The 13,057-nt window shown below is 35.8% G+C and overlaps 1 protein-coding gene across 1 annotated transcript; it reads right to left on the bottom strand.

The window, feature by feature from the left end:
• Positions 1-1,145: 1,145 nt before the first annotated feature.
• On the bottom strand, positions 1,146-11,651 carry CngA (Cyclic nucleotide-gated ion channel subunit A). The gene is made up of 4 exons (XM_077446022.1): positions 11,495-11,651; positions 7,222-7,364; positions 7,032-7,154; positions 1,146-5,624 (listed from the first exon to the last, which is right to left on the bottom strand). The coding sequence occupies exons 1-4, from the start codon at positions 11,583-11,585 to the stop codon at positions 4,533-4,535; spliced, it is 1,449 nt and encodes a 482-aa protein (XP_077302148.1). The 5' UTR covers positions 11,586-11,651; the 3' UTR covers positions 1,146-4,532.
• Between the last annotated feature and the right edge of the window lie 1,406 nt (positions 11,652-13,057).

Here is a 13,057-nt window from a genome sequence, read left to right as displayed (position 1 = left end):
AGAAATTTTGATTATTTATTATTTTAATTAGAAATTTTGATTATTTATTATTTTAATTAGAAATTTTGATTATTTATTATTTTAATTAGAAATTTTGATTATTTATTATTAGCATTAAATGTCAGTCATTCAGAATCGTAATTGCTCCTTGCTGATTTCGTGTCGTAATTCGGTTTTGGGTTTCCTGGTTGTAATTTCGCAATTTTATTATGCTTTCTACCCTTGGTAGTATATTCTTTTGCATATTTTTGCAAGCCTACTCTGAAAAAAATAAAACAAATATATTAATAAGACTTAAAATCAATTCAATTATGAATTCTACATGCATACAATACACATATGAGCTGTTGTATTTGAAAATGGACTAAGTTCACTTTTATTCATTTCGAGAAATAATTCGCAAAACATTAAATACAATGTTTTGCGTTTAACAATATTTAAGAATACTGGTGGCCTGTAATACCTTTATCCTGCTTTTGCCAGATTCTGGAAATAGTGTTTTTGGAACTGAAAATTGTACTTTCACCATTTTCAAATATAACGGCCCACATACTCAGCATCATCCGTTAAATTTGCACCACTTTTTTTAAACATTCGTTTGTATTAACATTTATCGTTAAATTTTAACTAATGTGTCATGTTTTGAATTAAAAAGGAGATCATTTTCTTTTTTTTTTTTAAATTTCTATGTTCTTAATGTGTATGCAATTTCCACATTGTCTGAAATTGAGAATTGACTTGGGAAACACGGTGAAGACGGAAGCGAGGTTTTTCCATGTCGAAACTATTAATAAATGTCGTCCAATAAAATTACAATGCAAAACACAATCTGGTGCAATCGTAAACAACGCACATTTTGTTCAATTACGCATTGTAGAAGTGCCCCCTGATCTGTGCATTGTGAACTTCCTCCATGGTGAAAATTATCATTGCATCATGCTGAGTAATTACAAATCGCGGTTGCAGAAACAATCGATGGAGAGTTTCGTACGTTTTCCAAGTGGATACATTGAGCTCATTATGCATCAAATAAATGGTTTATACCTACATATATACTTAGTTTACTATATATAATATTTTAATCAATTCCACTATGAAAATTCTATTGTGTTACATTAATTTCACTGCTTTGTTTTTTTTTTTTTATATAGTTGGTACATATTTTTATTGTTAATTTAAATGATTTAAATGATTAAAGTGTTTTTCTCAGAAACCTTTTGGTTTATTGAACTGAAATTTCATATCTACAAGTTATGTATAAAATATCAAGTTATGTATAAAATTTGGTAAGCATCCCTCAACCGGAAGAGGCAGTTAACTCTTGTTCGATTTTTCTTCCACTATTTTTTTCGACCCCTTAAACATGTGTTTTCTTCACGAAAAAATTCAAGTATAATTCTTGTATCAATGTAATGAAAATAAAAAAAAATCACTAAATTTAATAAACCGGAAGTGGGATTTTTTCGTTTTAGAAAGGTCAAAAATGTTGTGCCCACTATTCTGCCCACACCCCTGAACGAATCAAGTTAAAATTTATATTTGTATTCTTTATGTACTAACTTAGAGCTGATAAGATTTTGGTCAGAATTCGTAAACCGGAAGTAGTATTTTTTTTAAAAACAATATTTCATTATTTTATTTTGGCCTTTTAAATTATTTTAATTTTTTTGATATTCAATGTGTGTAATACTGATAGCAATTGTAAGTAAAAAAAATTGAACAAAATCCAACAACCGGAAGTAGAACTTTTGTCTTGTGCAAGTTTCCATACATTTGCGCTCAATTCTTAGCTATTAGTATTTCATAATGCTGCCGGTATGTGTGAATGTGTCATGGGTTGGTCACATCCGAATTTTTTTTATTTAAAAACAATTTATTCACTTGAATGTTTCTATGGGGGTAGGGCGAATGAGATGACTGTGTTGGTAACGCACAACTGTTTATTTCGGCAACCGGGGAGGAAGTGAATGCTTGATGGTGAAGCACTGGCCATCCGATGGTTTTACGGCCAGACCTCGGTACTGCCACACTTCTTTACTTCCATATACGTTGGTGACTTGCATTTGTTTGCACTTAGAAATAATTGTATGTACATACTACATATGTATATGTACTACATATAACGTTTAATATTGTTGCAAATCAAAGGCCAAAGTCGACTCAAGAGGTCCACACGGAACATCCACTCGCTCGAGGGTTTTTCATCTGCCGCGTGTACCTTCTTTTAAGGGACAGGTTGCAGAGCACAGGTCGATGAGGGTAATCCGGCATGTCCACTATCTGGACACGCACAGGTACAGTGGGCTTAATCGTGTGTGTTTATTGTTTACGCACGAACTCCACCAGGTCCATGAGGCTACTCTGACACGTGCATGTCTGGAAAAATCCGGACACGTACATACATATGTATATTAGGCCGGAGCGAAAAACGCGAATTTCGGATCGAAAAACGTGAATTCAAAAAATCTAAACCATTCTTGTAAAAGAGAATAGTTTAGAAATAGCAAAAAAATATTTTTTTGTCGAGTATCAATGATTTTTTTTTATTAAAGTTCCCTTAATACTACGAAAGTTTTCCACTAGGTCAGGGCTGCCATACATCCCGGTAGACCGGAACATGTCCCAGTTTATAGATCCATGAGTCAGTTGTCCTGGTTTTCTATCTGGCAGTCAGATAGTCAGTCATAAGCAAATTTAGGCGGCCAGGATGCTTTAATCCACAAAACATGGTTTACTATTGTCAACTTTTTTTTGCTTTTCTTGCTTTCTAAGACAACAGTAATTGACAATAATGAACCGTTTTTTGTGGGTAAAGCATCCTGGCCGTCTAAGGGCGATCACACAGAATCACACAGAAAGGAACGCGGCACGTTGTTTTTTCAAGATACTTTCAAACATCCGAAAAAAATGTGGCATGCCTTGCACATATTCATGGCACGCCCAGCACATACCGTCACCCCCTGGAGTGTTTTTGGTAAAATTTTATCCTTGCTTGACAATGATCGATAACGGTGTATCCCGTATTTGATGAAATGTAGGAGAACCCCCACAGTGTGGAGCCAAGCACACGACGTGCCGTTTTTCCCTGTGTGATTTCGCCCTAAGTCTGGTCATAAATAAAGGGCGGTGCTCGGACGATCCTTTAGATACAAAAAATGGTTCACTATTGTCAACCGTGTTTTTTTTGCTCTTTTGCTCTGTACGGCAATGCAGAGGTCTATTGTTATTTAACGAGCACCGAGCCAACGCCTAAGTGTGGTCATAAGTTAGTTAGACAGAAAAAACTAAAGAAAATCACGTAAAGGTGAGAATGAAAAGTGTAAGGGCGATAAGGGGCCAAGGACCAATGCAAGTCACCTATGTAAGCTAATCATATCCTCGTCCCTGCGATCCTTTCACGGTCATTTTACCGTGGGACCAACTAACCGGGTGACCTGCAACTAATTAATCAAATACACAGAGCCGTGCAAAGGGAGTCATGGTCCCGGGCTTCAAAATCTGGGGGCGCCAAAATCGTCACCACACATCTGCTCATCCATCCATCTCACCTCACACATTTTTATAATTTTGTCCACCCATCTTCGTTGCGTACGTTCGGTACCATTCCAGCACCCCCAAAATGAAAATACAAAAAGCGCTCCCATAATTTAGTCTAAATAGTTCGCGAACTAAGAATATTGAAATAAAACTGCAAGTTTGTTTACTGTAGTAGAAAACATGAGTTTTTCAATTCTACCTTCTATCATTCAATTTCCGAACGTCCCGATAGGTATCTTGACAATTATGGCAGCCCTTCACTAGATCCATTGATGAAAATCCACAATTCACGCTTTTCACTCCGGCCTAACGTACATAATCAGACTAATCCCTTGTGCCTGCTATTTACACACGCACTTGTCCAGAACGCTACAATATCCCAAACGCACTTGTTCCAAACGTTACAATACCACTGAATTTTATGAATTTGCTTCAAAGGCTGTCATTTTAAAGCAGGTTTTCTGCATGCAAGATCTCGCAGTTTTCAAATTGTGAAAATTCATAGGGGGGGGGGGGGGGGGTGGCTGTAGTAGCTCGTTGACCATACTGGTGATCAAATGCAAACAAAAATAGCATGCATATCTAATATATAATTTCGAGAGAGACTTTGTATTGTAGAATCCGTGATGTTAACTTTAATAAAAAATCAAATAAACATTCAAATAAATTTAATCAGTATAGTGTACTATACTGGGAAGCCTGCAGCCCTGCAGCCCATGTGGACGGCAAAAATAGCATGAATTTATACTATACTGGGAGGGCTGCAGCCCCGCAGCCCATATAGACGAGCCGCCACTGGACAAATCTCTTTTCATCGTTTTTATTTATGATTCAATTCAAATTCGGGATCACATTGACAAAATATGATAATAGCCAGCAGTATAGCTCCACGGCAGAAAAATCGATGTAGAGTTTTTAAGTAAACAGCCACTTTAAATTTGGGCGACTGTAAACGATACCTGGTTATAAATATACACAATAAGATAGAATGATAGTCACCTGCGTTCCATAGCGTTGACCCTCCTGATAATGTCATCGTGCTCACTTGCCTGCTCGGCATGATGAAGAGTCACCCTCTCGCGTAACTGTTCCAAGGCGTTCATCATATGTGCGATCATTTCCTCGGGAGACTGTTTCTTTCGCTGTGCTGATTTGAACATATCCTCATCCAGCAGGCCGTCCTTTCTCAGTAGCTGGCAGCCTCGCTCCGTCAACGTGGCCCTCGCCTCTGGATAATCTGACAACGCTTCCCACAAATCGTTTTTGGCCAAACAAAACAGATCAGAAAATCCCACCGACCGGACATTTGCGGTCCTCCTATTTCCGGTGCGATTTCCGGCAATATCCAATACGCTCACCTCGCCGAACACTGACCCAGCTCCCAGCGTGGCGAAAATCATAATTCCATCGTCTGCAACCACCGATAATTTACCCCTTTTCACTATGTACATCTCTTTCCCCACGTCTCCTTTCCTGCATATGTAATCTCCAGGGCTGAATACTTTCAGGCGCAGCTTCAAGACCAGAGCCTCTAACAAGCCTGGTTCGCAATCCTGGAATATTCGCACCTTCTGCAAGGTCTCCAGATGTACGCTAATGGCTATCTCAGCCTTTAGCTTGTCGGGTAAAATTGACAGGACTTGCTCCTCGTCTAGAGCTCCACACTCGGTCCAGATATAGTCAAACCAACGTATGACGCGGTCCTCTAGCTCAGCGCTTACCTTCCTGAATGCCATGTACTGTTTCACTCCGTCCATCCTGGTTTGGAAGTCGACTCTGGCCACGTTCATGTTCGATATCATCGATCCAATGTTTCCAACTATGGTGGCGAAGATCAACACTCCAGCTAGGAAGTCTGCCACGACGAACAAGTACTCGGCATCGTTTTCGGGCTGAGGAGTTTCACCAATAGTCGTCAGTGTCAACGTGGACCAGTAGAAACTGTAGATGTACTGATGTGCCAAAGTTGAATTTCTAGGCCCGTTTAAGTTGTATACCCAATTATCGGAGCCGAAGCCTAGGGCATAACTGATGGCGAAGTACATACAAGCATTCCAGTGAATCAAAACCGACAGCGACATCACCACCTATTAAATATGTTTTTATCATTATTGATTCCATATATGTATAATCGGTCTCTGTCACGAGCCCGAATGTGAAACGCCCGAAAACGCAAATATCGGAAGGCAAAGATCGAAAATCGAAAGATCTTAAAAACGAAAAGCCTGTTCCTCTTGTTCCTGTTGTATCCTGCTCGCGCAAATTAAGTGAGTATGTACCGTTTACTATGCACCCTTTTTTTATCTTTCGACTTAAGATCTTTCGATTTTCGATCTTTGCCTTCCGATATTTGCGTTTTCGGGCGTTTCACATTCGGGCCCCTGAGGTAGACCCATTAAAAAGCCATAAATAGAAGAATTTATTTTTTGCATTAGATAATAGCGTGAAAGGACACTTTAATCTTAATTAAAACTTTGTCTATATACCTGAAAGGGCCGTGATAGAAACAATCGTGTAGTTATGTAAAATTGAAATATATAGAACTAAAATATATTTATTGAAATCAAAATCTTTTGTGACGTATGTATTTAAATGTGAAAAATCAAGGAAAAAGTATGTATACATATATGTTACAGTTAAAGTGTATTTTCCAGTTGTAATATATTTTGACTGGTTAGAATATATTCCAACTAACTTGGTACCAACTGCCGTTGTAGTTGAAGTGTACTTTCTGTTGTAATATATTTTGATTAGTTGGAATATATTCCGTCTAACCCACTAAGTTAATTCATATGGCGAATCGCAAAATATATTACAACTGAAAATACTGTTCAACGACATGTAAGTTGGTACCAGGTTAAATGGAGAGGTTATATTTTAGATTAAACTTCGACTGTAGCATATATATATATGAAATTAAATTTTTCCAAGGGGGGGGGAGTACCCATGGCACCCCCGTTGGATCCGCCTAGTTTATTTCTATCTACTATCTACGTAATATGACGGGCTGAAAACCAGACTGGTACTAAATTCAAATAACACAAAAAGTGACATTTAAAAAAAAAACCTGGTTTAAGTGCTAAAATAATAGCATTTCATATATGCTATTATTCAGCCCGTCATATGTAAGTATTACTTTATCTATTTTTTTTCTGTAATGCCACTAATCACAATTTACATAATGTTTAAACATGATCTTTGTGTTATTTGAATTTAGAATATTCGAACATTTCTATTAAGTGGAAAATTTATTTACATTTGTTTTATAAGTAGATAGAGAGGGGAGGGGGGGGGGGGTCCTTGATATAATTACATATGATTTCAATTAAAGCTATTATATGTACACAGTACAATGTATACTGCCCCGAAAAACATGTTTCAAAACCACCAGTGAATAATAAACATAACGAATGGACTGGCAAAGATTTTTGCTATCACATTGGCAGCAAAAATTTAATTAATCTAAAATAATTAAAACAACAATTAACTGTTACCTTGAAAATTCTGATGACGTTGGGATATCCAGATACGGTTTCAGTTCTATCGAACCATTCTATCATCCTCGGGATACGCAGCAGTCGGTTGAGTCTAACAATTACCGGACACGGCATTACTACCTGAAAGTTCGTTTCAATAATGGATTTGGATTTTATATTTTACTTTAAAGCTGAACTAAGTAGAAACCTGGCAAGTCGTTCTGTCCCACCAAAAATAAGCGATGTCTGTCGGCAACATTGAAAAGAGATCGTACCACCAATCGCCACTAGACATGTAATGCCCTCTACGTTGCGTCGCATCGTACACCATCATACCTTGTTCCAAATAACCTGAAAAAAAAAGCTTAATTTCTACAGTATACAGCAAAAATCCGACATTTTTCTCATTGAAACAAAGTTATCAATTTCCTTAGTATAAATTTACTTAAATATGACAATAGAAATCGCGCACTTTTCTGATCACTGCTGTTAAAAGTGATAAGAAAAGCAAGTTAGCTGAAATAAGACATTGTATACTATGTATTATGATAACAAAAGAAAGGCGGTCAGGATGATTTTGCTCAAAAAAATGGGTTCAATACTGTCAATTTCTATTGACAACCTTTTTTTTGCTCTCTAGCTTTGTAGGACAATAGTAATTGACAATAGTTAACCATTTTTATTGGAAAATGGAAGCTCCACCACAGAAGACTAATGAATAAAGGGCGGATAGGAAGCGTGATTTTTCCAGAAATCAGGGCGTTTTGGGTCTATTTACAAAGCTAGAGAGCAAAAAAGAAGGTTCTTCATAAAATTGGGCAAAGTACAGCGAACAATTAACAATGAACGACACGCTTCCGGTCCGATCTCTACTAATGAATAATAATAACTTAATGGAACAGTATATGTATGTCAGCGATTTCCAAACTGGGAGACGCGTACTAATACAAAGGGAGGCGCGAAAAGTTACTTTTCAACAAAACATAATAAAATAAAATAATATACACTTATAAATAGACTTTCAAAACATAACATTACAAACTTTTCCTGATACGTGCGTAATTTTTAACCGGTCACAAGAGAAAAACCACTAATAATAAAGATACTGACGGTAATACGAGTAAAGATTATGGGAATATAAGCGGTAGGGAACAACGAAATAGATATGTATGTACATATATCAAGACAAGAAAATACAATTCATCCTATTTATCATTGGGATTCTTATGGGATTGGGATGGTTTGGAAATACCAATATGATTGCTCTGTGTGAAAGTGAGACCAGGTAAATTAAAACGGCACCTTGAAATGATGCATTCTAAATATGTTGATAAACCCATAGTATTTTTTAAAGAAAGTTAGATCAGTTTAATAAACAGAGGCAAACTTTTAAGAAAATAGTTTCTGTTCCATTAAATGCATCGCTAGTATCGTTCAAAGTTTCTTACAGAATCGCAAAATGTGAAAAAACCACATACAACAGAAGATACACTAGTTTTGTCAGCAGCTATTGATATGGTTGAAATGATGTTAGGCGAATCATTTGCGAAACCGATTGCTGATAATACAGTCGGAAGAAGAATTTCCTAGTTTTGTCGATATTTTATGGATACATTTTTATCATTGAAAAATGTGTTGGTATTATTTTATGAAATAAAAAGGGAGGGAGGGGGGGATATACTAAGATTAGATTTTTTTCAAAAGGGAGGCCTTGTAGCAATAAGTTTGGTAGGCACTGGTACATATGTACATACAATATGTAGTATGAAACACCTTGCGCCTTGAACACGCAAATAGCACACAATTGGTCGCATGGTTATCAATAGTTTTCGATGTTATCAAACGAATACTGCAATTACATTTGAAATCTGGCATCCTCAATGGACGACACCGAATCGACGATTAAACCGATTCGGCTTAAGTTACACACGTGTCATTGAATTTATTCACCGGCTTGACCTCGAACCGCCATAATTACATTTCAGCGGTCAAGAAACGCAAGGTGACAAACCAAACAGTTAAATTGACCCTCACTATTATTTATACTTCGAAGCAACTGTGGATAGTACTATGTAGTGCTTGTTTAGATTGCCTAGGCTGACCGTATACAAGTACATATCAAAGTTTTGAATTTGAAATTCGATAATTTAAGTTTGCGAACAAGCTATTCAAAACGTTGTATGGTCTGATCCGGTCAAATGTGGAGTGTCTATATTTCGAATTGTACAAATACAGAAAGTTCGAATTTAGAATATCAAATTCAATTCAATCAAGTTCACTTGTATCGAGGTGTAAAACGTAGTACATAAGAGATAGACCAGTCCAGGGGGAAGAGTGGGCGTTTTTCGTCCTTCCTCCTTTGACACCTCCTTGCTCTAAATTCGAATATTCTCCAATATGAAATATTTATAATCCGTATTTTGATACACACCCTTCTAAGTATTAAATAATAAAAAAACACCCACACAATGAGAAAAAAAATAGCACAGAAGGGAAATAGCAAAGCGAGTATAAGGGTGAAAATACACTGAGTGGGACGTGGTACGTGTTTTTGTGCATACTTTTAAACGTGCGAAAAAAACGCAGCACCCCTAGCCCATATATATGGTACACAGTCCTAAAAATCAACCCCTGCTTGGCAGTGATCGATGAGGGTAAATCCCATATTTGAAGAAATATAGGAGAAACTTGTCGATTGCATATGGAAATGCATACACGTTCGACTTCCCAAAATTGCAAATACACCCAAATTCGGTTTTGGGGAGCACCCACTGTCTACGGTCACAGCGGGAAACCAAGGACACATGACGTTCCATACCACTCAGTGTGTTTTCGCCCTAATAGTATTAAAAATCACCAATGAATCAGTATTAGCCGAAAGCTCAAAAAACATTACGCCCAACTGATTGAGATTCGACAAAAAAAAAAACCCTCAACAAACCCTTCAAAAACTAAGTTATTTATATTGATTTAACACATTACAATGGATTTGTATATTGTATATGTTGTACATATGAGCATATGTAAATATGAGCTTTAATAATGTTAACATTAAAATCATCATCAACATCAGTCACAGCCATTTGCCATCTACTGCTGGGTGCAGGCCTCTCCAACATGCCTCCATTCGTTTCTATGTTGAGCAACTTTCATTCATCTCATCGCACACATTTTTTTTTTATTTCATCCACCCATCTCCCACCTTCCTTGCAATCCTTTATATTCTCTTGGGTACCATTCGAGCACTTCTTTCATCCATATACCGTCTGTTCTTCTAGCCACGTGACCCGCCTATTGCCATTTCAATCTCTTTACTCTCACCATTACATTAATCGTCTTAGTCATCCTTCTAACCCACGTATTCCGTTTTCTATCTCTCCTCGTTATGCCAAGAATACAGCATTCCATCCTTTTTTTGAGTAAGATAATATAAATAGAGTGCTAATTAATTGAACTTTAATTTTGAACATTTTCACTTTCATAATAATAATATACACTCATAACTAATATGTGTATCGCACGAAAAACAAATTATTATACATACATACATAAATACATTTAAATAAATTATTCCAACATTCAAAAAATATATCGCGCATGAAAAAAATTATTATCGCTGGAATTTATTTATTTGCACTTTAAAATTTCTAAATCACACGTTATTTTCTCCATAGTTATACATAGTATACATATATGTAGACATTTAAAAGGGGTCAATTTGGAATGAAAAAGGTTGAATTTGAAATGAAAAAGGGTCAATTTGAAATGGAAAAGGGCCAATTTGAAATGAAAAAGGGTCAATTTGGAATGAAAAACCTGTATACATAGTTGTTGTATTTTTAGTTATAGTATAGTTATTTGAAGCTAAATATTTCACAATTTGAAGGAAAGGGTGAGACGACAACCCTTCTTCAAAAATATCTCAAAAATTAAATTGTCAACTGAAAACTATTCAATTAAAAGTTCATGATACTCTGTCAAAATTTTCGAAATTTAAGTGCATGCTATTTGACTTATCAAGTGAACACTGTTACAAATAAAGTTCAATTATATATTCCCTATATAAATACTACCAAGAAAAATAATGAGATTGGTATCTATTACAATACACTTAAGATGTATTTTCAACACAATAAATGAGCAAAAAAAAAAGGGTTTAAAAATAACAGGAAATGTATTTGTAGCAGATCCCGTTTTATTAACTAACTAGGATATAGATTTTCAGCGTGAAAGTTTCAGGTTACTAATTGAGCCAACAGACGAAACGATTTGTCAATTGTAGGGATCAATGCCTACGATATTTGTACCCCAGCTAGCGATCTTTCATTGTGAAATATGTTTCGGAAAATTATTTTGTCAAATGTAAAACTAAACCACATTTTAAATTGACCATGCTAAAAATAAAGCGTCTGATCCATCGTTTAATAATATTTTGAAAGACCTGCTTCCTGTCGAGATTTGATATGTTAAGTTGTTTGTACCTTCGTGAGCATGGACGATCATGTCCATCAGATAGATGATGTCGCAAATGTAGTCCATCGCCAGCCAGAATCCAGGGGCTACGTGATTCATCTCCCAGAAGACAGCCCTGCCTATCACGAAGAGCAAATTGAAGAGGACTGCCAAAGACACCACGGTCAACCACTGCACAAAATAAAACATTTGACAACAACGTTCCGCAAATTGTATTCATAAACATACATATATGTGCACATTATATAATCGACGCAAGTCTCAAAAAGCAATCGCCAAACAAAAATGGTATCAATATCGAGCGCCAAAGAGTTTCAATGGTTTTTAATAAACATGACTGAAATATGTGTGCTCTCCTTGCATGTAAGTATGTACTCATCAGCACGCGATCAAACAATTACTTTTTCCTTTTTCTACGACTGTCTCAATTAAGTACTCGTGTCTTTTGACAATGGTAAATTCCCGAAGCGACCTTCCACGAAATAATGAAAGGTTAAGAAAAAATCGATTCCGGGACGAGGTCAAACTTACAAAGGTCATCGAACAAGTTACAAGTTGCTAGTCATTGATATCTCCCAGTGGAAAAAAATGAAAAGCGGGGTTGTATGTATGTACCTTTACGCCCACTTGATCAATTCATCAATACACTGTTTAGTATTTAGTGTATTATGTGAAAGTGAAATGAAATAAGGCTACGGTACTAATGGCTGTTCTAAAAACCATTAGATTTATTTATTTTAGAACTTTTATTTAAAATTAATTTAAAAAAACTTCAACTCCTCGCTTCATTTCTAAATAACACTGAGCAAAAAAAAATACGTTGTTTTATTCCCGGAGCGGAGATTAATCGATCTTTAATAAGTTTGACCCACTAAATTCGCATATGAAAATATTTTTTGTTGACTTGCTCTTATTTAAGAGATATGAGCGTTTAAAAAGATGTGAAATTTTTACAGATTTTTGACTTTTGCAGTCTCTAATTAAAATTCTAGTATTGCTGTGCCAAAAGTGAGTATTAGAATCAATTGTCAGATGTATTTTCCTTTTGATTTTCTATTTTCTACTAATAAACGTAGTAAATTGAAAAATTGGCAAAATTAGTTCATAATATTACGGAAAAAATGTGTAAAAAAAGTATATTTTTTACTTTTGAAACTCGCTGGATAGTTAATTATACTGATTTTAAAGCAATATAAAATCTTTACGATACGAATTAAAACGTTTTATCGAATATGATTATTTATTTATTATTTCCACGCAGAGTATTGGTAGATCGCGACGAACTATACGTACATCGCATTGACAAAATGTTGGGCTGCCTTGGTATAAATCTATGATTTTCTATTTAGAATGCTAGCTTCTACTACTCTAACTTGGAGAGTTTATTCCCATAATGTAATTTTTACTTTATCTATGTAAGCAGTAATAATATATGAAGTTTTGTAAATAGATACATATACATAGATGAAGTAGTACTTTTACTCTAGAGAACCGAGGTTTTTTTATGTTTTTCTCAGAAACGTTTCTGTGTCAACTGAATTTTCATATTTATGAGCTTTAGCTTAGTACCA

This window comes from Arctopsyche grandis, chromosome 2 (assembly GCF_051622035.1).
Source record: "Arctopsyche grandis isolate Sample6627 chromosome 2, ASM5162203v2, whole genome shotgun sequence".
Lineage (NCBI taxonomy): Eukaryota > Metazoa > Arthropoda > Insecta > Trichoptera > Hydropsychidae > Arctopsyche > Arctopsyche grandis.
The sequence above is the reverse complement of the archived record's forward strand: the minus strand, read 5'-3'. Positions and strand labels throughout refer to the sequence as shown.

Coding starts and splice junctions, on each gene's coding strand:
- CngA (XM_077446022.1), bottom strand. CDS start 11,585: ATGAATCACGTAGCCCCTGGATTCTGGCTGGCGATGGACTACATTTGC. Junction 7,365..11,494: donor GATCGTCCATGCTCACGAAG/GTACAAACAACT, acceptor TTTTTTTTTCAG/GTTATTTGGAACAAGGTATG. Junction 7,155..7,221: donor GGGACAGAACGACTTGCCAG/GTTTCTACTTAG, acceptor ACGAACTTTCAG/GTAGTAATGCCGTGTCCGGT.